At 32.3% G+C, this 24,712-nt stretch overlaps 3 protein-coding genes across 6 annotated transcripts; 2 read left to right on the top strand and 1 right to left on the bottom strand.

The window, feature by feature from the left end:
* The first annotated feature begins 180 nt into the window (after nt 1-180).
* Nucleotides 181-1,825, top strand: LOC122582924 (salutaridinol 7-O-acetyltransferase-like). 2 transcript variants are annotated; one of them, XM_043755355.1, is made up of 3 exons: nt 181-641; nt 752-947; nt 1,155-1,825. In XM_043755355.1, the coding sequence occupies exons 1-3, from the start codon at nt 198-200 to the stop codon at nt 1,643-1,645; spliced, it is 1,131 nt and encodes a 376-aa protein (XP_043611290.1). In that variant the 5' UTR covers nt 181-197; the 3' UTR covers nt 1,646-1,825. The 2 variants fall into 2 exon arrangements, with proteins under 2 accessions (XP_043611290.1, XP_043611289.1); XM_043755354.1 differs by having other exon boundaries at nt 752-1,825.
* A 1,367-nt stretch (nt 1,826-3,192) lies between these two features.
* LOC122582462 (ras-related protein RABA5a) lies at nt 3,193-7,219 on the top strand. 2 transcript variants are annotated; one of them, XM_043754852.1, is made up of 4 exons: nt 3,193-3,414; nt 4,752-4,844; nt 5,374-5,814; nt 6,628-7,219. In XM_043754852.1, the coding sequence occupies exons 3-4, from the start codon at nt 5,475-5,477 to the stop codon at nt 6,972-6,974; spliced, it is 687 nt and encodes a 228-aa protein (XP_043610787.1). In that variant the 5' UTR covers nt 3,193-3,414; nt 4,752-4,844; nt 5,374-5,474; the 3' UTR covers nt 6,975-7,219. The 2 variants fall into 2 exon arrangements, with proteins under 2 accessions (XP_043610787.1, XP_043610788.1); XM_043754853.1 differs by lacking the exon at nt 3,193-3,414 and adding an exon at nt 3,528-3,590.
* A 3,694-nt stretch (nt 7,220-10,913) lies between these two features.
* On the bottom strand, nt 10,914-15,895 carry LOC122581725 (heterogeneous nuclear ribonucleoprotein 1-like). 2 transcript variants are annotated; one of them, XM_043753991.1, is made up of 5 exons: nt 15,819-15,895; nt 15,304-15,411; nt 14,876-15,099; nt 12,952-14,140; nt 10,914-11,398 (listed from the first exon to the last, which is right to left on the bottom strand). In XM_043753991.1, the coding sequence occupies exons 3-5, from the start codon at nt 15,095-15,097 to the stop codon at nt 11,385-11,387; spliced, it is 1,425 nt and encodes a 474-aa protein (XP_043609926.1). In that variant the 5' UTR covers nt 15,098-15,099; nt 15,304-15,411; nt 15,819-15,895; the 3' UTR covers nt 10,914-11,384. The 2 variants fall into 2 exon arrangements, with proteins under 2 accessions (XP_043609926.1, XP_043609925.1); XM_043753990.1 differs by lacking the exon at nt 15,819-15,895 and adding an exon at nt 15,520-15,674.
* Nucleotides 15,896-24,712: the final 8,817 nt, after the last annotated feature.

Consider the following 24,712-nt stretch of genomic DNA (forward strand, 5'->3'; position numbering starts at 1 on the left):
ATAAGCTCCAAATATTAATAGAAGTTTGGCAAGTTACCAAAAAAAGAAAGCATAATTTAGTGATAGAATGTTCAAGAAGAACAGCCTATTTAAGATCGATGTATAGTCAAACAGAAACAGGAATTGTCAACTATATATACACACACACACATATAGGACTGTCTATTGGGATGAATCAAATGAATCATAAAAACAATATGAAAAGGGTCGATGTTGAAATAGTAGCTAAAGAAACCATCAAACCAACCTCTTCAACTGATCTTCCAAGAACTTATACTTTATCATGCTTGGACCAAATTGCCGTTGATGCCTATATCCCATTTGTGTTATTTCTTCCTAATAATAATACCAGCAGGGGCGGGATCATTACTGATGATGTCGTAAGCAAAAGATCGAAACTACTCAAGGAGACTTTACCTGCCATCCTATCTCGATTTTATCCGTTCGTTGGAAAACTTAAGGACAATGTGGTTATAGAGGGTAACAGCGAAGGTGGTGTCTTTTACGTGGAGGCTCGAGTCAAACAGACACTTGAAGAATTTTTATGTCACCCGGATGATGATAAGATCAGAGAGTTGTTGCCTGAAAAGCCTCACATCAATGAATCTTGGATGGGAAATAATTACGCTATAGGCGTTCAGGTACGTTAAGTTTTATCTTGTTAAGTTTATATTCATATATATATTAATTAAAGTGATGATCAATAAACAAGTTGAACTGAACATATTTATATATAATACGTGTCGATCAGGTGAACATTTTCGGTTGTGGTGGAATTGGTCTTAGCATGGTCTTGTCACACAAGATTATAGATTTCCAAACATATATGATCTTCATGAAAGCATGGGCTGCAGCTGTTAAAGGTGAACCTGAAACAATTTCACCAAGTTTCGTGGCTTCTGATGTCTTTCCCAGTGATCCAAATCTTTTATTAAGTCACAAGCCTCGTAAGTCATCACAACTGTTTAGTACAAAAAGATTCGTGTTTGATTCTACCGTTTTGGCTATCCTGAAATCCCAACCTGTTGCAAACAACACATCACGTGGCCCAACTCGCATGGAGGCCACGACTGCCTTAATTTGGAAGGCTGCTGCAAAAGCATCATCTGAAGTCAAAGCATTTAACCAACAATCACCCTATGTTATGTTGTCAGTGGTCAATATCCGGAAAAGGTCATCACCTCCTTTGCCAGAAAACTCCATTGGAAACCTGTTTACTCCAGCCGTTGCATTATGCTTTCCTACGAGCAAACCAGACTTGCCAACCCTGATTGGTGAGTTGCGAGACTCCATAGCAAAGGAAAACTCGGAGAAAATCGAGTCCATGAAAGGGGAAAACGGATTGAAGATGATAAAAGAGAGTTTTAAACATCAAATGGATGCGATCAGCGAAACAGAGTACGTCATGGTGACTACGAGTGTGTTGAACATGGGTATATATGACTTGGATTTCGGATGGGGAAAGCCGGTGTGGTTTTACTATATAAATCCATCAATGACTAGTAGACTTTTGGTTTTGATCGATACGCCACAAGGTGATGTTGGTGTTGAAGCCATAGTCACATTAACATCAGATGAAATGGAGATTTTCCAGTGTGATACTGAGCTTCTTTCTTATGCCACTCTCAACCCTTGTCCTCTCTGATTTTCTTTCCAAGTATTAATGAGTCAGATACTAGGTATTTACGAATAATTCACGCCTTTAAAAAAAATAAGTATAGATCCGTTGCCATTGGATATGTGTTATGATATATCGTTTATCCTTTTCTTTTTTCTTTTAACGTTTGATTGGAGTTTGAATGTCATGGAAAACTATCTAGTAATTCTACTGAGAGATAAACATTTGAGTAATTCTTGTTTATAATGATTATAAAAACCTCCAAGTCTTTGGATATCATGATTTAAGAGGTTGGGTGAAACTAAACGGTTTTTAATTATTAGATGTGTTACATTTTTTTTTTTTTGTAAGATTAATGCAAATGGTTAGTCCAAATTCAGATCATCTGCCAAACTACACGTATCTAACTTGGATCAGATAATGATAAACTCAAATGCCCTACAATATGAATGTTGTGAAATGGACAAGAAAGTTATGGAGAGGCACCAGAATTACGTGTATGGGACTATGGGAGTAAATGAAGATAATGTAATATTTCTTTTTTCTTGTTAAACTATTTTGATAAAAAAAATAAAATAAAATCGTGTTTAGGAGTTAACCATGGTCTCTTATTCATAAAAACAAAAACATCTACCAAGTGGATCATTCCCACATTGATGATACATAATGCATATCTAATTTGGAAATATTAATCCTTTTAATTAAATATCATAATAATCTTTTTAACTATGGGATGATGACATGTGAAAAAATCAGAAGACAAGATTAGGAAAGAAAATTAGTGGATACTACATGTCACATTCTCAATGCATTAACAGGATTATTAAGCTATTTAGTTAAGAGGATTTATCATTTCCTTATTTAATGGATAGAAATTCTATTTATTATTTTGTTAATGAATTTTTGGTTAACTTTTTGGTGGGGTCCAAGACCTCGCTTTTGAATTTTTTTTTGCCCCTTAGCTATATTTTATCCGTTCGAAAGTTATCTTATACATTAAAAACGTTGTTTTTTAAGTGACTAAATTGATTAAGTGACTGAATGTATAAATAATGTTTGTATGGATTAAGTCAATACAGTCATTTTTTATTTATTAAGTTATAAAAAAAACACTTTTGATAACGTAATGAATTAAGTATTTTTAATTAAATCATGAATATTTCAATAAAAACATTAACAAACACCACCTAAGCCAATTTGATGCATGGTCAACATCTACGATAAGCGATAAGTTTTTCTAGATATCGTATCGGAACATTTGGGAAAAATATACATATAAAGTTTATTTTTAATCTATACTCCCTTATAATACAAACTAGGTATTCTATTTTTGGAATCTTTTAATCTCTTAAAACATTTATAACACACATCTTTTATCTATTAAATTACTTTCATTAACTCCTTAAATCACAAGACTTATTTTACATCAATTATCTATCTTACTCGCCACCATCGCCATTACAATTCACCACCGACACGCTGACGCCTACACCGTCGCATTGCGCGGGTATTCGTATACTATTTTTAAATTCCAATTATTCTTTATATGTTTGCTTGAAAGGCCCAACTGAAGAGGGCCCAGCTATGCAGTAATGTCTTGTTTAGTTTCAATCCTGAATCACTCTCCCTTCTTCCCTCTTCCTCTCACTCACGAACCCTAATTAATATTCTCTTTTCATATCTCCATATTTGTTAAGCATTATTGTTCAATATATATATATATATATATGTGTGTGTGTGTGTGTATTGTGATCCTTTCATTTGATCTACATTACTAAACAAGAAACACAACATCGGTATGCTCTTATACATCTTTTCTTTAATTTTATTTGTTTGTAATTAGTTTGAATTTTTTTAATTTGATGTAAAATGTGGTTGATTTGTGAGCTTATTTAAATGGTAAAAGTAGTTTTATTGTAGGTGAAACTGTACATTTTGTTGCTGATGTACTAAATCTTGATCTGTGTACAAGGTAAATTCTGGAATACCAATTATATATGTGTGTTTTCAGTACATGGGTTGACTTTTTGTTGGATCTTGGTTTTTGGATGTATGCTAGATCAAAAAGTTTTGGACTTTTTGAATTTGCTGTTACTTATAACTGAGATTTTGTTTGGGGAGTTAGGCAGTTGCAAATATATCTGAGTCAATATACCCGGGTTTTGCCGTGAACATCTGAATAGTGAGTACCCGTCTTCCCCGGGTAACCTGAATAGGGAAAACCTCATTCGTTTACCCGGTTTTTCTAGGAAATATATCAAATTATCTCCCGAAATCTATTGTGTTTATCCAGCTTTAAATAAGTAGAATGTATGTATCCAAAATTTAAGTATTGTTATTATTTGTATATGTGATTATGTGGCTTCCATATAAGATGCCATGTATAATACCACACCGTCATTTTACAAGTTTTAAATTTGTCTGGTACATACAATAGTAATAATCGAAAGTTTAATACATATGATAAACCCATTCAAAGTTTTTTACTTGGTTAGATACATACAATAGCAATAATCGTTGTATTGAGTTCTAGAGTGTGATTGGGTTGAGATTTCTTCCAATGTGAGTGTGGCCGTTCACCACAACTCTATGAATGAATATGTGACGGTATGTAATATGTTGTAGTAGTATTAATAAAAATCGTATTTGTTGACTTTTTTTTAGAAAAAAAAAGTATACACAACAGATCTGTGCTATTGTTTGATACATTTCAAGTACTTGACCCTTTTGTTTTGATGACCAAGATTTAAAAATTGAATGCTTATATCTGAATGCTACTAAACATCAGTTACTTCAGACAATGTTGTGTTGGATGATGTTAATGTAAATCATTTCCTTTTCTGTGTGAGTCATATATGTTTTATGTTTGATGGTTATAGTTGGTTTTTGGAGAATCGGTGTATGATTATAAGATTTAAATTCAACTTATTAAATGTAGTTTGATTCTATTGAGTTTTTTTTATAGATTCATTGTTTGACATTTCCTTTATCAGTTTACCTATTAAGACTTTTTTATGTCTTTATGTCATGGGTAATAACTGACTTTGATTAATGTACATGATTCAATCGTGTTTGACTGGGCATCTTGCATTGGTGTGTTAGTATCATAAATGTTATCATTTGTATCTTCCAGGTTTGCGATTGGAAGTGTGCAGTGAGTAAGATGATGAATTGGTGATGAACTCAGCAACTGAAGAAAGTGCTTGTCTCCAACAAATCTAAATAAGTGAGTGTCATTATATGACAATGCTAGCATATGTTGTTTGATCACTTGTTTTCCGGTTTGTCTTATAAGGAAAAGATAGTATTCCGCATATGTATAATACATTCAAACAAGAACACTATGCTAAGATCATAGAAATGTCTCTTAATTGACACGTAGCTATATATTGGACTGTTCAACTTAGCTTTTGATGTATCCAGCTTTTAATTCTTTACCTTTTAATGTTATTTTGTTACATCAAATGATTAAAGATAATGTCACCTGGTTACATTAATATTTAGGTTTTGCAGTCCAATACATACAATACCAACATGTCAAGTTACATACATATTCATGCAGCTAACGCGTTACACAACTGTTTATGTATAAATAACTATTCTCCTTAGCTCACGTATTGTTAATGGATGAAACATGCTAGCATTGTTGAAAAAGTTTCAACCTGAAATCATAAAAATAAGTTTTACCGTTGGAAGTAGAAACTATAATCAATTCGATATAGCATATCTTATAATTAATTGGGTATTTTTTTCAGGTTAAGTTTTAAACTTCTTATGGAACTCTACCGCTTAATAAGAAGCTACAAGTTCCTGAATATGGTGATGTAGCATATAGCCTTGTGTAATATATTAGAAGATGGCATTTTATTCAGAAGAAGATTCAAGTGATGATTACCTATTTAAGATTGTCTTACTTGGTGACTCGGGTGTTGGGAAGTCAAACTTGCTTGCTAGATTTGCGAGAAATGAGTTTTACTCAAATTCTAAGTCCACCATAGGAGTAGAATTTCAAACTCAAAAAATGGAAGTCAACGGGAAAGAAGTTAAGGCGCAAGTATGGGATACAGCTGGTCAAGAACGGTTTAGAGCTGTTACATCTGCATATTATAGAGGAGCAGTTGGGGCTCTTGTGGTTTACGATATCAGCAGACGACAAACGTTTGATAGTGTTGGCAGATGGCTTAATGAACTTCACAGTAAGTCTCACCATATCCTCCCTCTTTTGTCCATCATGAATTTTTTGGTTAAACTAGTTGAGGTTATAGCTAAGAATCGACATCGACTCTAGGTGCTAATATGGGCGGGTCTAGCTGGTTGCCTATGGGCCAAAATGAGTCATTTTTGATATGGGTTGAAATGGATTAGGTCTTACTGCTTGACCCAAACAACTTGCCGTCCAGAATTTTCATTTTTGTAAGTGAACAAGAAATTCATAGTGGATTATATTAATAAAACTTTACTTTTTCTTTTTTCTTTTTATAAAACAATGTAGTAAATTTTGTGTTTGTCCGGGTTTTGATCCAAGTCCTTTTTAGCTAACTTCTTTTAATCTACATCTGACTTGTTAGAGACGAAACATAACCCAAATGAACCGCATAAGTAAATGAGTCAGATTTGCTACCGCTATATATGAGAAAACGAATCATTATATTAAATTTTGATATTCCAATAAGAGGTCTTAAAGACTTGGTATATTGCTCTTGATTTATTTAACCTCACAAGTCAAAATTTTCTTTTTGTTAATTTTTGGGAACACAATAGTATCATATATTATATACTCTCATTTTCAAGTGCAGAACAATCTATTTTGAGATCTACAATAAATTTTACAAATACCTTCTTTTAAGTCTCAATTTCTTATTTCTTCTAGGTCTTGTCAATTAGTAGTTGACTAACGAACCTTTTGACCACAATGTCAAAGGTTGTTTTAAATCAAGTTATACAAATCTCTTACCTATGGCTATTTCCCCAATAAAATTCTGATTGTTTGTTTTTAACTTGCTGAGCAGCTCATTGCGATATGAATGTAATTACAATACTTGTGGGAAACAAAAGGGATCTTAAAGACGCAAGAGAAGTTTCAACAACGGATGGGAAGTCATTAGCAGAATCACAAAGTTTGTTCTTTATGGAAACTTCAGCTCTCGATTCCTCAAATGTAAATGCAGCTTTTCAAACGATTGTTAAGGAGATTTACAGCATTCTGAGCAAGAAGGTGATGCAATCTCAAGAACTCAAGAAAGATCCTTCAATCAGTAGCAAAAAGACCGTCATTTTGGATGCTAAACAAGATGCTAACCAACAAGAGAAAAAAGAAGAGCAACCTAATAAGGGTGGAGGGTGTTGTTCATCTTAGGTTAAAAAGAATCACCATGTAGCTGTTGGGTGTAGGTGAAAATGTATTAGTAAATGTAAATGACATGAAGATTTGAAAGGTAGAGCATTTTATTATGTGTTCAGTTCTTTTCATGTTAAAAAGTGCTTGAAAAGCTTAGGGGTATTTGGCTAAACTTATGCTAAAATGCTTAATAGCACATGTATCATCCAACAGGATGCAACTCTTTTGTCACTCTAGTGGGATCATGATCCCTTTCATTCTCACCACTCTCTCTTCTTCCATTCTAGAAAAAATATACATATTATACAATTTGATCATTTTCATTGAAGTTTTGCTGATGTATATATATTTGAAATACTCCTATATCTATACTACAAATATAAGAAAAAAGACAAGGTATTATTTTTTTTAATTTAAGATTAGGAAAATTACAATAATATCCTTATTAGCTGTTACTAAATGATAATAATCAATTTCATCTTTAAATATGACATTTTCGAATGATAATACAGTTATTTTATATGGCCTCGTGTTAGACAATCTAAGTCAGTGGTCGAAAAAACCGGTCGTCAACAACTGTCACTCATTGGCACATATACTAATTAAGTTACAATAAAAAGCCGTGTGCTTTTAGTTAAATAGAGGGATATCCGCGCAATGGGTCGGCGGTGGTTGGTGGTGGCCGCGGCGAGTGGCGACAACGGTGGTGGCAGTAGCGATAACGGTGTAGTTATTAATATAAATGTAATTGATGTAAAAACAGATAGTGTAGTTAAAGGTTGAAGAATGTGTTGTAAAGTAATTTTATTAAAGGTATTTTAGGTATATTAGGTGGAAATATTTTTAATTGGTGAATAATGGATAGAGTAGTTTGAGCAATAGGGGTGGAAAATATTTTTGGTAGATGTAGTATGTATGGGTTGAGAATATGTTAAAAATTAAAGATTATTCTGGGTATTTCAAAGATAAAAAGTTTGAAAAAGCCGAGATAGTTTATTTTATAAAAAAAAAAGTAAAGATTAAATTTGTATATTAAACAAAATTTTTACCAAGTTATAGACAAAGGAGCCGGATATGGGGCCAATTTGGACCAAAATGCTTAAAGCAAAGGGTTGGATACTTGGATCTGGACCCTCCACATATTTTATGCTACTTTAATTTGCCAAGATTTTTCGATGTAAAACATGGATACTCTCTTGTAACATTCCACCATCCAAGTTAGAATAATATATTAAAAATCAAATATTTGCTTTGTATGCATCTTATTATTTCCCTTTCATGTAACGAACTCTGAATCTTAACCACATTTTGTAAATGTAAATATTATATAACTGTAGTGACGCTTACTAAGAAAATAAACTTTTTTTGTGACAAGTAAAAAGTTCTGTACCTTCTAATATTCTAATAGTTAGTAAAATTTAACCATTGGGTAATAGTTCAGTGGCCACTAGCGGCTAGCCGTCACTTTTTAGAGGAAGTCTTGGATTTGAGTTTTGTCAAAGGCAAAATTTGAGATAATCAGGGGATTATTAAGTGGTTGAGAATTACCTGAACACTAGCGTGGCTAGGGGATTAGTGAGTATCAATTGGTACATCAGGGAGTTTCCATCCAGTTATCTTTTTTTTAATAGTTAGTACAGTAAACTTTACAAAACTGATGTAATAGGAAAATATATGTTTGTCATCTAATATATTGTTGTGATCATATCTAAACTTAGCTGGTGTGATAGAAAAAGTAATCTAGAGTCGACGAAATCTACATAGCATTAGGCATATCACACATCGGTCATGGACTGAACGCGCGTGAGAACGTGTTTTGGGGTCACAACATAACAAATACGATGAGTGACTTTTTGGAAAATCTTTTACGTGATCTTCAAGAAACAAATAAGTGAAGCTTGTGGGCTGTGGTAGCATTTGTTATGACCATTAGCAACTTAATTCGAAAGCTTACATATAAGACTATGTTGTGAAAATTAACTAATAATAAGTAACATTCATCGTTAGAAAAATAATATCTAGATCGAGTTACTTTTATCTACTATTGCTACCATCACATCACAATCGTTATTCGTAATGATCGACGTCCACATAAATACATAATACATATACACTTGTTATTATCGCATTGCCCATGCTTGAATTGAAGTCAATTCTTATCCATATTTGTATAAAGGGATAAGTATCATGGAATGTAACAAACTTAGGACAAATGTCTATAGTAGGAAATAATTAAAGTTTTGTGTATTGTATGTAAACAACTTAAAAAAATGTTTATTGTATGTAAGAAAACATACGTGACAACCATATAGATGTGCCACTTGGCTGATTTTAATTGGTTGAATACATTTTCTTACATACAATAAACATTATTTTCAAGTTGTTTACATATAATACACACAACTTTAGTTATTTCCTACTATAGACATTCGTTCAAAGTTTGTTACATTTCAAGATACTTATCCTTTGTATAAATGTATATAGCTTCAAGATATTTGTTACTATCGATCGATATATTACGAATAAAATCATCATCATCATCATCATAATAATAAAGTAATAGAAAAAAGAATGTGTGAGGTCTTTTTTTAAATATGGATGAATAAGGATCGCCTCATATTTTGGAAAAAGATATAAAATATTGGCAATAGCTATAAATAGAAATGGACCACCAAAATTGTTGGAAAACGATTGAAAGGCATGTGTTCATAAAACTTGGATAAGGGTCAACATAAACCAACGATTCTTTCAATCTTTTATGTTCTTAGGTTTTATGACACTTTTGTAAATGACGCAAAACATGAAGGGCCTACATGGACCCTTTTTGATATCATGGAACTAAAAAGTAAGCGAGTTTTAATAGAAACTTGGGTTTGATTTATAGAATATAATAATGACAACGCTAAGGCTGTCACTAATAATATATTACATGCTTAAAAACTTGTATATTATATATTAAAAATCGCTCTCTGGTTTTTCTAACAGCAAAATACAAATTTTAATGCACCCAATTAGTTTTACAATCTACGAATTCATTAAAAATTACATATATGAAAATTAAAATAAAGAAACTCAAATGTTTAGTTCTAAATATTCTAATTATCTAAGATCCTGTTATGGTTTTATTTTAATGTTAGATGAGTGTATCTTAAAGTTTGTCATTTCAGATAGAGAAATGTTAAACTTACAATGTTTACAAACATAGATAGTTTAATAAAACAAGGAGAGTGAATATAGAAAGAAAATTAAAATAACTCTAGTGATTTTTATAGATCCATCTATGTTTGTAAGTGTGACAAATAAATAAATAAAAGGAAAGAAAAAACCCCTTAAAGTGACTTCCGATCAATATGTTCCTGATGGGAAGAAGCCATTTTTCCACTGCTAAACTGTATTCATAATAGCCCTTAGACCGTCAATATTAAGAGAAAAGTGATATTCGTATAACAAATATTAAGTTATGTATCACACAATACAACCTTTATAAAATACTATACAAATCAGTAGAGCATATATGTGATAAATAAATCAATTGTTGTGATATCAATATCACTTTCCATATCAAAACACTAAAGACTATCAATATCTGAAGGGAAGTGATATTCATACTCTAAATATTGATTTATTTACCACAAAGTAACTTTTATAACATATTATACAAGTCAATAAAACACTTATCTGATAAATAATCAATTGTTGTGATACTAATATCACTATCCATATCAAAACACTTATAATTTTATAAATAAGAAGATAGTTAAGACTTAAAAAGACGTATGCCTACTCTATATACAACAGTACAAACAAATAAATGATATGGCTTAATAAGATGCAAGTAAATAGAAATGAACATGTACATTAACACCATATTCTTAGGAGAACAAAAAGAAGAAATATTTCACACTTAAAACTAGCAAGAAACAATTTTAAGCTTATGAAATGAAGTAGACAAATATATATTGAATATAGAGTAACTTCATTGTAAAAGGGATCCCAATTTAGCATCCAACAAAAGTGTTTCACACCAAGCATTTCATACACAATCTAATTAACAACAAAACCCCAACATGGGTATGGAAGATGATACCACATACCTTACAAAAAACTATAAACTTTTCCGGGCTTGACAGATCAAAGTTCCCGAAACAACAAATATCAAATTATAAATGCAAAAAAGGTTTCAGTTCTTTTTTTTTTATCTTCTTTTCCTTATATCAAAAGCCTATTTTTAAAAACTCCAATGATGTTCAACCAAATCGTGTAATGTGTTCTATAAAACAGGTGCTGCTTCCATTAGTAGCTCTAACCAAATGTACGGTGTTCTAAAAACTGATGTACCTCATTCACGGGGTGTATTAAACGAATTCACAAATTCTTCAATCTTAAGTTCATTCTCACAAGGTTTCATATCTCCTGATAGCAATCTTCCTACGCAGCAATTCCTGAAATCAGAGATCAAAGAACAGTAAGAGATCATAGAAGACTGAATGCCTTAATCTTTACGCTGGCAATTTTAATGAACCATATACTTGTTAATGGGTAGCTTCAAGGTTATGTTTTATCTCTAACAAGGCAAACAGGTAAAATATTAAAATAAAAAAAAAATAAAAATTGTTAGCTCAAATAATCGAGTCACATGGGCTGAGCATGTCAAAACAGAGTATGAAATAGTGCATAAATCTAGACAAAAAGATGCTTTGGACCAACACAACAAATGTTATTCATCTGTGTAATCATAATTGTCCTGCACAAAAATATATAGCATTATTCAATGTACCTGGCACAACTTACTTGTGCTATTAACCAAAAAAAAAAAAACCTTACTTGTGCTCATAGTGGGGTTGTAATGGAACAACCAAGTATCTATCTGATTACAAATGTGCATTCTTGTTTTCATGCATTTTTGGGGTATTTAGATGTGACTCATGGTAACTACCTATCTGACTATTGTTACCTGAAGTTCTCATAGTAAGTTTTTACTCGTAATTAACTTGTATAAAGGATAAAGTAACACCATACATGCTGCAGCAATACTGAGTATATAACTTCTCAAAATTACCATAGGCCAATGTACACTGCAGATACATGTACTAAAATTTTGCTCAACTAAGGGTACTTAACTTCTCAAAATGCTTATTACTGTATCAAGTTTAGAAAGAGTGAGTTTGACATAAGTACATTACCCTTTTATGCACATTTTCTACAAGTATGTTACCCTGCCTTTTTTGGTTCCGTATCACCAATTGCTAACTGTTTTCTTAAAAAGTAAGTTCCCTTCATTGGTCAAAGTTTAGGTAGATGCCTCTAAGTAGGATTCGGTGCATTAATCCTTGTATGCAATTACAGCTATACAAAAATGTCCATTTTTGGTCTTTGCTATTTATGAGTTCCTAAACACTACCTCCTTCAGCAGACATGACTATTAAATGACAAACAATCAATAATACATAATCACTTAGACACGCATCTAAACATCCGACATATTCATCTTTACTTCTAGTATCAACAAACTAAGATTCACAACTCACAAGCATAACTTTCTTAAAGTCATAGGCTTTATTTGAAGTAAATCCATTCTTTTCTGAAATTGTGTACAATGTCCAATATCACCTACCTAGACTTGTTCTACATTACACTCCATTTGTCTTATATATAATATCATTGTTTGAAATGAGAATGGGAGTAACATATCATTTACAATAATACTCTCATACAAATTACAGAAAAAAAAAAAACAGACCAAAATCAGAGCCATCATCTATATGTAGTAACAAATAATCTCAAAGAATCTTTAAATCGTAGTATACATGTTATCCCATGTATGTATTTCTCCAACAAAGGTTTCAAATCATCTACCATGAACCAATTGCATAATCATTCTTTCCAATACAATTTATGTTCTTTATGATCCAAACTTCACAACTAAAGCTAATAGTAATCAATATATAAGAACAACCTGTAATATCTAATGCACAGAAAGGAGAAAAAGACGTACCTCTATTTGATCTATTTGTAGCACTATAACCGACATAGCCAACCGAGTTTTTTGGTATGCCATCTGAAGCTCCACTTCCAAGACTATAGCCAAATAAACCAGGTACTTCCAGCTCAGGAGATGAAGAACGCCATGTGGGATCCGCATAAAATAAACCTCCACCACTTCCGGTGTCGCCATTGCCATATGAGTTGCCACTGCCAATCTCACCATCATCAATCACATCATACGGAAAGGGTGGCACATTGCTAGTAGTACCATTGTTCCTCCTATACCCAATAGCATTCTCTTCATTGCCAAAGTTGAGATTACCTCCAATAAGACTAGCATTGCCACCAACACCGGTACCACCAGTACCGGAATTACCCCAAATCGTTCCAATTCCGCCAGACCCATTTCCGGGAGCCAAAATGTTGCTCAAATTTGGAGAATTTGTAGTAAAATTCTGATTCCCATTCCCCCACATGTTATGATTAGTTGAATTTAAGACAGAACCACCTCCATTACCACCACTACCTCCCATCATGCCGTACCCAATTTGATCAGCATACCTATTTGGACTTGCACTGTACATAGAGTTCATCATACGCCCATATCCAAGATTGGAGCTGAAGTTTCCGTTTCCGTTTCCATTTCCACCATAGTTCATACCTAACACTGAATCAGAATTTAGTCCCAAATTATAACTAGATGGACTAAATGGAGGATAACCTGTTCGGCCAACAGAAACCGGACTAAATCTACCATCCATTCTTGCTCCATAACCGAAGTTAAGGAAACTATTAACTCTACTTAAACCATGGTTAAATCCACTTATCTGACTCCTACTAGGACTGGGAGATGATTCTTTTGGAACTGCACGTTTGACTTCCACCATTTTACCATTGAGTTCATGGAAAGTTCTAAGCAATGCTTTGTCAACAGATTCCTCTGAATCATAAGTTATGAATCCAAAACCTCTAGGCCTTTGGGTGTTGTGATCATACATAACCACCACATCAGTGATTATCCCAAATTGGTCAAAATAGTTCTTGAAATCACTTTCAGTGACCGAGGATGCCAACCCTCCGACAAAGATCTTTTTTGTTCGGATGGGTCCAGGTCCAGGCCCAGGAGAACCCTGAATGCTTCCACTGCTCCTGTTGAGCATTTGTTGATCATCCCTTGGAACAGCCTTCTTTGCTTCAACCTAAAAATTGAAATACAATAAACAAAAGGTGAGTTAATTTATCTGACATTTAGGGTTGTTTGGATATTTGGATGTGCAGTGTGAAAGTTAATATCTGACATTAAATTAAAAAAAAAAAAAAACAAAGAATCGATTTTAGAATAAAATATAAAGCTGCAGTAGACGTGTCTGGATGAGCATTTTAAAAATACTTGTGTTATATTAAATTTTTAAACAATACAGATGTAAAACGATTTAAAGGTGATGATGTCTGGATTAGCTCGTGTTTCTAGTAATTATGCAATATAGGATGATAAGAGTCAGATTGTTAACATTGTGAAGAAGTGTAGCTTTCACATTGTATTAAAACATGTCTGAGCAGAGAGAGCGTTTGGATGTGTTTCTGCCACTTGATGTTGTCACATATATCAATTTCGTTGATGTTGAGTGTTGGGCAAATTCTGATTACTTGATTTTACACAACCATATGACAATCATTTACTCAAACTGATAATTTCACTTGTAAATAAGAAAATCGGATGCAAAAGTGACCAAATCTTCAACATTTTGAGCTACATGACCATATCTCGGAAACACATTATGATCGATCATTGATCACAAAAGCAATTCAATGTCTATATTAGACCAACAAACACGAGTACTTCATTGCATTTAGACTAAACTAATAACCAAAAAACATGTAATTTCGTTTCAATAAGCCATAAAACATGATCAAACAAAAAAAAAAGAACTTACAGTTCTACCATCTATCATATGCTTTTCTTTAACAACTCTTTCAGCAACAGCAGGGTCAGAAAAAACAACGAAACCAAACCCACGAGCACGACCCGTGGTTCGATCCTTCATAATTACAGCTTCAATCACTTCACCAAAAGTTTGAAAATACTCTTTCAATCTTTCTTCATTAGTATCCCATGAAATCCCTCCAATAAACAACTTCCCATGCTCCATTTCCATTCCTATCACAAAATTCCAAATTTTTATTTTTTTTTTCCATCTAACAAACTAATCATCAAAACAATCCAAACACATAGATCTCATCAAAAACAATACACAATACATATATAATTCAGATTCAATCAAAACTTTCATCAAACACATAATCTGTAAATATATCAATACATACATACAAATACACATATATATACATATATAAGGATTACCTCAAAAAGATGATGGATTATTGGTAAACTAAGAAATGGGTAATCTTGGAATCAATAAAAAAGCATCTGATCTTTCTTGAGCAGATCGAAACTTGATCAACAATCAACCTATACATACATATATATATATACATAAAACAAATAAAGATACAAACTTTAGTATCAAAGACTGTAAATTTATGAAAAATAAAAACAACCCATGATTAATTTAATTACCAATTAATTAAAAATCAAAGTTTCTTTAAGATCTGATTAGAGGGCAAAGCAACCCCTGTTTTGGGGAATTCTAAAGTTGATAGATTTTTAAGTTTTTTTTATTAATTTTTTTGATGGCGATTTTTATTAGTTATATTAGTATTGTATGTATGTATAATTTGTGTAATGAGGATGAGTAGAGAGAAAGAAAGAAAGATCTAATGAATGTTTATGTGTGTGTATATATAGAGATAGATAGATATAGATTGTTATATATATATAGAGAGAGAGAGAGATTGGAGGGGGTGTGTTTTAGCTACCCTCTTGGTTGTTTGTCATGTAAGAAACTGGAGACCATAAAAGAAGGGGTAGTGAGGGGGTGGCTATGATGTTTTAAATTACTCTCAATTCAATCGCACACTAGTTTCAACCTTTTGTAAATTGGAATGTTTTTCTTTTCTTTATTTAAAGAGTTTTGTTAATGATAACATTAGGGCAGTCAATAATAGTTAACTTAATACATTAAAATTTGTATTTTGTTTTGTGAAAATTTAGGGACGGTTATTGATATATAAAGTACTACTTTTTATGCATGTAATAAGCTGTTAATGACAACCCTTATGGCTATCATTATCATTTTCCTTATTTAAATTAAATAAAATCTTTTATATATTAAGTTTTATTATTAGTAATTTAGTATTATACTTTATAAATTTTTTATATTGTGTCTTCCTCTTTTTAATTTGTATGCTGTTGATACAAATTGTTTACCGTTTTAAATAATTATTTTTTAATTAATGATCGGTTGAATGAAACTAAGCTTTAGAAAGTAAATGTGAGCAATGTAGATGAACCAATTTTACACATTATGAAAATTTTGTGGTGTAGGACTTTATGTACTACCATTGGGTTAACTGAATGGTTGAAATTAAATCTTGGGGTCTTATATTCAAGTCTTGAGGATGACATAGAAATTAAGTTTTTTTATGAGGGTTTGATTTGGATATATTCAGATTCAAGTCTGAAGGGACATGGTTTACCTTTATTAATCATCGTGTCTTCTGACGGGTTAGTAGGGGGTTTTTCCCCCATCGGGTATTTGAAATAGGCATTTCTACTTCGATGGAGCTCTCTAGCGCGGATCCGATTAAGACAACATATGCTAGACCTCTCGCTGTCGAATCGCGACATGAAGTTTTCAACGAAATTCACCTTTCAAAAAAAAATTAACTACCATTGGGAATATGTCTTGTATACGGAATTAATTTTACTAATTAACAATATTTTAAGGCAAATTGTAAAAATAAACCTACTAATTTACATTTTGTGTAACACTAATTTTACGAAGAAAATGAGCCACACAAATGATAACTCGGCAAAATATAAAATTTTCATATCCAAACCTAACAACTATCTTATCGTCTACATGAAATGTCACGTCGGCAAAATATATTGACTGATCAAAACATCATTAATTGATCGGAAATTAATCGCTCATTTTCTTATTTATTGTGTTATTGTTAGTTTGATACCCCTCTAGTTAAAAAAAAATAATTAATTATTTTTTACTTGATAAATTGGTCGACATTTTAACTTTTAAGTTTCAAGCTAGTATGTATGAATTGGTATATTGTCATTGGCAATTGGCATGTTATGTTTTGTAGACGGGTTAATTTTACCAACTACTCGTACATTTTTATATATCAACGATTTACAGATGTTTTTGAGATTGTTTGACTTTGTATATTTTCATTGGAAATGTGTCTAAACAAGAGTTATTTCATTTTTACCGATGCCATTCAAATTCATTGTACTCGATAACAAGATATATAATAATTATATCATACTTAGTTGGTGTTCGTTTCTACGATAATCTATTATTGTCATGCAATCGAAACCAACTTTTGATGTATTGGATTTGCAATGCGAAATGAAGTAGATATTGAGATTAACATAGTCCGAATATATTTGTGGTCGGTCAACGATGCAATTTTTGCATCACAACCTTAACAGAACAATAAATTTATAAAAATATATATAGAAAACAGTTTTATTAAAGTGAAAAAAAAAAATTGACCAAAAAATAAAAAATCTTATTATCCAAAAAATGGGGAATACCAAATCATTTAAAATTGTATCCCCAACAATTACATGTCATGAACGGATTCGTAACCTTAGTTATCCTTATCAGAACTTCTATCCCCATTTAATATTATGTTATTAAATATTTAAATAATAACAAATCTTGATAAAATAAATTTTTACTTTCAAATTCACTAACTTAAGAGTAATTTATACGCACGACTAGTTTACAAACAAAAAATGACATAACATCATAATAATCGCAAGAGTTTTTCTGAGTTACATTTACATAAAAACTATTGTGTTGCATCACAATTCACCACATTTTCACAATATTGACATTTTTGGACCATAGTCCTTCAAGATTATTAATAAAGAATTTATGCCGTCACGTATGGTGTATAGAAATTAGAAGCAATATATGGAGGACATATGTCACGATGCCTAGGCAAATACAGTATGTCAATACGATTTTCAATGAATTTAAATAGAATAGCCATTTCTGGTACAACATTAAGTTCCTAAAAGTGAATTACTTTAACAATGGGTGATATATATATATATATATATATATATATATCATATAAAAACCTAGTGATAAAATCTTATAATGATTGTTCTTTGTTAGTTTACTATGAACTTGTAAATTACTACATTCTTGATATTGTAAGTTTATAACTTGCATGTACTAACCTAAATTGGTAATATGGTTGTGTGGCTGATAATGGATGGTGATGCTCAGTGGTGAATTTGAAGTTTTTAGTGGAGGAAAAATCCTATTCATTCGCTCTTACAAATGCAAGAAGTTAGTCTCGAACCCAGATGAAACCTTCACGGTAAAAGACTTTAGAAATGGGTCACCAACCTCGTTAGTTGATTTAAATTATTAATGAATGTATGAAATTTATTATAAGCTTCAGTTTTTTTGAATTCGGTTTGAAGTCGGTTTAACGTGTACTCAGTCATTTAAAAAGAACAAGTTTTCTTAATTAAAATGACAAATGATTTAACTGGTCGTTTATCTTATTGGCAAGACACCCTTTTTTTGATTTTTTTTTTATCTTTATCAAAAACAAATTCTATGAAAATAAATAACAGTTTCACTTTAAAATTATTAAGGAATGAACCTATTTAGACCTCATTAATTTAAAATATTACGAGCATAATACCCGCGCATTGCGGCAGAATTTTGTTTTAAGAATGAGATAGATTCGGGGTAGTTTAGTCCAACTGTAGAGGTGGATATATAAAGATGTATTAAGGTAAGGGACATTTTAATACTTATCATGTTCTTAATGACTTAAAGCTAATTTACTTTATAAAGAAGTATAGATATAAATATTATCAAAAACCAATTAAAGAGTGAATATATTAGTTTCATACATCATACATCGGTTAACACTCCGTTAAATGTAAATGTAGTTTAACACGTTATTAAAAGCTTAAGTGAACTCTTGAATTGAATTCGAAAACTCATCCACGACCCATTAACTCTCCTTATGTATATCCGAACAGTTTATTTGATGCGTAAAAATATCATTACAACATTAGTCTATGCTCGGAGGAAAAGTTCTTGAAAACGCAACAAAGTCCCCATGTTACGGATGGACTTTTCGTCCCTAACTCAACATACCTCGAGAAAATTCCAATCATATATTAAGGATAAATGGTTGAGATTAAATAATTATGAAGTGTATAAAATTGAGTGGTTATAATTAGTTAAAATAATAAATAAGTATTATATGAATTTTAAAAACAATTCAAATACTCCTTCCGCACCACTAAACTTGTCAACTTTTAAAATTTTAAAGTCAAACTTTATGAACTTTGACCAAAATTTTTTTTATTTGTGTTATATAATAGTTGATGAAAGTTATACCAATGAAACACACATATACAACACAATAAATTCATATAACATTCATCAAATATTACATAACACAAATAAAAATATTTATGGTCAAAGTTCATAAAATTTGACTTTGAATTTATAAAAGTGGACAACTTTAGTGGGACAGAGGAAGTATAATTTGAAGGGTATACCAGTTGTTCATAAATACCGGTGTCGTCACCATGTGACCACATGGGCTCATAGATGAATGCTAATAGTCACAGGTTCAACTTGTCAAAGACAATGGAAGAAACTATATCATGTGATTCATGTGTGATAATAGTGAGTCACCTAAAATGAGTTTTATGTAATGTGTGTTATGAGTTAGAAGACCTTACATGGGATCTGAAAGTTCATACCCATTTACATTTTTGGTCTTTGTGTTATTACACCATTTGCAATCTTGGTTCAAACATTTGCAAAGTGGTGATTCTGGTGCCACAAATGGTAAAGTTTCGCAATTTTGGTCCATTTTTAACTTTCCGTCCATATGCCTCCGTTATTCAACCCACATGCGTGTCACGTGCGGGATAGATTCGTCCATTTAATGCTTTTGGACCAGATTTGCATAAAATAACATAAACCCCACCCCTTTATAAACCCTTTTCCCCCCAAATTTCTTAACCTAATTATTTTACTATCCAAATTAAAACCCAAATACCAACAAAATTACAATCGATCAAATGGTGGTTTGTAGATGTAGCTCTCTATAGGTCCCAACTCAAGAGATGGTACCACTGAAGACACCTCTATGTCGATAGTGAAAGTCTTTGCAATACGTTCACTCATCTGGACGTGACCAGTTGCAGTGACTAGTATACCAGGTTAACTGGAGGATTACTTATAAAGGTGACAATATTAAATAAGTAAAGATAGTGCGGTATGAAAATAAAGTAAATTGGTGAGACCAAGTTCTAATTTATCAAGTGTAATTTATTTATTATGTTTAAATAAATTACAAGGTTGTTGCGGAACCAGGATAATACAAAAGTGTAAATATCTTAACAACATATGAAATACAATTGATCTAATACTTGGAAATTCTCTTTAACAATCGAAACACTTAAAGTTGTGAAATGCTCCTTTTTGCGATTGAGAGAATATTGCACAAGTTCACCAAGAATATGCAAAGTCTGATTATGCAAAGGTTGTTTCTTGGTTGTTTAAAGACCTCTATTTATAGGCAAAGTTGGTATTGGGATTCCAACTTTGCCTTACAAATATGGTTGAGAGCATTTAAGGAAGTGTATTGAATTCCTTTTAAATGCTTGATAAAATAAGACATAAAGTCACTTTATCCAACCTGCTTTATGCACTTTTGTACTTTAATCATAGACAATTGATGTTGTCTGGATAAAGGTACATAAAGCAAAAAGGTCTTCCTCGTAATCAGTGTAAAGCTTTGTAAGTACTTTATACTGATGTTATCCAGTCTTGATCTGAGTAGAATGTCACTGGGCTTCGCTGCCATGATCATTCTCTATCTTCCACTTGCTGTCTTTGACTTCAACTGGAATGATTTCTTTATTTGGTTAGATCTCAACTGGAGGAAGTCTTCAGTTGCATTAACTGTACACTTGCAACTCGACTTCAAATATTTCTGGACAATTCTTCTGGTCTCCAGATGCAACTGGAGACGCTCCAGTTTTCAGCAAAAGCTGGACCTAACACTTTCCTTCATTGTTAAGCACATCGTGGACTGAGAATAAGCGAGGAAGAAGATTTTATTGTTGTCATAGGAAGGTAAAACGTTTTACATTCTTTTATAATTTATTGTTATTGTAACACCCTTCATTTTAAAAACCTGTATTTCAAAAAACTTTGCTAAACGGCGTTTAAAAAGTAGCGGAAAAGGATCACTTTAAAACTGCTCCATCCGTAACCGGATGGTACCTTTTTAAAATGGTGTTACTAACGTGCATCATCAAAACAAATTAAATGAAATCCAAGTTATGGCACCAACATAAATGTCATCATGATTATATGTTCATAAATCATAAATGAAAGTAGCCAGGACATAAGGCTAAAAGGGGAAGTCTAAGCATTCAACAAACTATGCTAGTCTTCTTTATTGCATCTACCCATCTCACCGAGCTAATCCCTCCTAACTCAAACCTGCTTATCCTGAAGGACACAACATTTTCATAAAAGCAAGTGTTAGCTAATAAATTAGCTAAGTAAGATACACACATTTATAAAACGTTCTTCATTTACTTTCATAAAACTTCGTCATATTTTACTTCCCAAAATATAATCACATTACGTATCATCCACAACAATCATAGGTAATCCCATCTTTACTTATTCCCACATCCCAACACATCATATCATATCAACATATATATACAACTTAATCAACATGTCAGGTCTTACATATCTCACATAAACATATCACATATATACGTATAGCACATGTAGAGTATTTACTCCTAATTGTGCCTATCCATCGTTAAATCATACGTCTTACATATCTTACTTAATCTCACGTCATATTGCAATCCCACGTCTTAGATTACATGTACATCTTTCTCACATATTCTTGTAATTATCTAAATCAACTTATTCTTACATCTTACATATTACGCACTAGCTTTACAACTAGCACGATTTCCCACGTCTTAACTTTTAGGAAAGGCAATGCCATTTTCGTAGTATCCCGTTATTCTTTTAACATTGATGGTTAGTCACTCCACCCGAAAATACTAGTCCCACATAACTATGCTGCAAGGAGCCACTCAAGCAACCACGTACGCACTAGCTTGGCATAAACTAGCACGAGTTAAGCTTAACACTGCCCACATCAATCTCACATATTTAGCTATAGCATTTCCCACGTATTTATATCTTTCTTACTTTTTACGCACTAATACTAAGGCTAGAACGGTTTTCCACATCTCACATTTTACTTTAACATTAGGCACAATAGTTACCTAATTAGTCCCATGTCTACTTTTGCATTTAATCCCACTAACGTGCACAACTCATAACAATTCCCACGTGTATCTAGTGAACTAGTCATATCATACTTAAGTCCCACATATAAGCCATCACATATCAACATCAAGGCATATCAACGACATTATCAACAACACATATCTTAAACATTTCATAGCAACGTCATTATAAGCATCATACTTCATATGCACACATATATACTTCTACTTTAAACGTCATCATATCAACATAAATCAATTCAACATGCATATATTCCCACATAACCTCCCGCATAACCTGGAAAACCCAACACATATAAGATAATCCGATTAAGAGGTTACTTATAGAAAACCACATTTTGTTGTGCCTCCAGCGTGAGAAAAGTCATGTATCTTACCTCGTAGAAGCGTACAACAAATGATAACGTAAGTTACCGAGCTTTGCAAGTATTCCTGACTACCTATAATCATTAGACAACATAATGAGCTAACAAGTACTCACTTACTTATGGTCATGACTCAAGTCCAATTACCTATAAACATGACTCATGACAATGCTTGATGCATCGGAGGTTTGTTTAATACTTAAGGCTTACATAACTCGATGGAACTCGACATTCACTCACTAATTTAACCTTTCTCGAAACTTGACATCGTCATCATCTTTTAAAAGCATTACCATTAGAAAGTAGACTCTCTCACGATTCCGTGGATAGTTTATTTGTCAACCACGGAGTTACGGTTCAAAAGTTATGGCCATTTGAAAATTATGTCGCTATTGTGTCGCAATGAGCAAATTGCGTCGCAACTTTAGTCACTGTTTTTTGGGTTGCGCCGCAACTAGTCCCGATTCTGCACAAACCTCATTGTTTAACCTCCAAAACTTAACCAAACACACCCTAAACGACCCCAAACCTTATGAACGGCTTTTGAACCTCAAAATTCATCATTTTAAGACCATAATGATGCAATGAAATCATTGATTAACTCCTACTTGATTTGCATCACAATAACAAACGTTTTAGGTTACCGAATCGATTAAAACTCACGATTTTGACTCCAATCAACCCTCTAAGGACCTAGATCAGTTATGAAACGAATCAAGGGATTGAAAGGACATGAAATCAATGTAATAATACCTCAAATACTTGTAGATTACAAGAAGGATGCAAACTATGGATCAAAACCTCTTCAAATCACCAAGAAACGATCATAACACGCAAGAATTGATCAAGGGAAGGGAGGGGCGGCCTAGGGCTTGGAGAGGGAAGAATGAGAACTGAAATTGTGTTTTCATTAACCCTAATGACCCCTTAACCTACTGGAACAACTTTCTAGTCTTGCACTTAGGCCCCTCAACTTTACTTCTTCACATCTAAGGCTTAAACAACTTAACGGGAATAACTACCGACACATTTAACACATCTTAATCATCTTTGACATCTTAAACATATTAACATATACATCATTAAGGCATTGAAGCCTTCCACATATAGCATATTAATCACATATAAGCATTAAATCTCCTAGAGACTTAACGGACACGTTGTGTTGACTTAACGACTCAATTCAACTGTTAATTAAAAAGTTCGGGATGTTACAGTTATTTGACCTAAACTTTGGGGATTTTTTTTAGGGTTCAAGACATGGGTTTATCAGTTGGCATGACCCACCTATGTGTAGTAGATCAATCGAGATCATCCCAGGAATGTTGAGATTAATGAATAGATTTGAAGAATCGTCAAAGGTTAATGATATTCAAGCAAGAAGATACAAGAAATTGTTATTAATAAGGTGGGTTTGTACTTTGGGTTATCTTTTTTTTAAGGATTGTATGTTTTTTGGTGTTGTAAGTGTAAAAAAGGATTGTATGTTTTTTAAATACAAGATATTGGTGTTGTATCCTTTATTTGGTATTTATATAAAAATCGTACTTTTATTATACAAATATATTGTGCAGTTGGTTATTAGAATTCACTAAATTGTATCAACATTGGTATGTAAAAACGATAGATAGTAGTTCAGCAAAATAATGTTAACTGCTAACCAATATCCTAAATGTCTAACAAGAACTTACCAAAACTGTGCCATACATATATAGCACACATACTTATTTTAAGAAACAAGTCTTGCATACATACTTAAGCATTCAAAAGAGGAAATAAGAAACAAGCCTTGACACGAAATAAGAAACAAGTCTTGGTTTCATACAAACCAACATTCATCTAAAACAAAAGCAAATAAACTAGTGCCATCACTTGGCAGGCTTCTTGATTGCATGGTTGCAGGCTTCTTGGGGTTTTTGTTA

The sequence above is a fragment of the Erigeron canadensis genome, chromosome 9 (assembly GCF_010389155.1).
Source record: "Erigeron canadensis isolate Cc75 chromosome 9, C_canadensis_v1, whole genome shotgun sequence".
Taxonomy (NCBI): Eukaryota; Viridiplantae; Streptophyta; class Magnoliopsida; order Asterales; family Asteraceae; genus Erigeron; species Erigeron canadensis.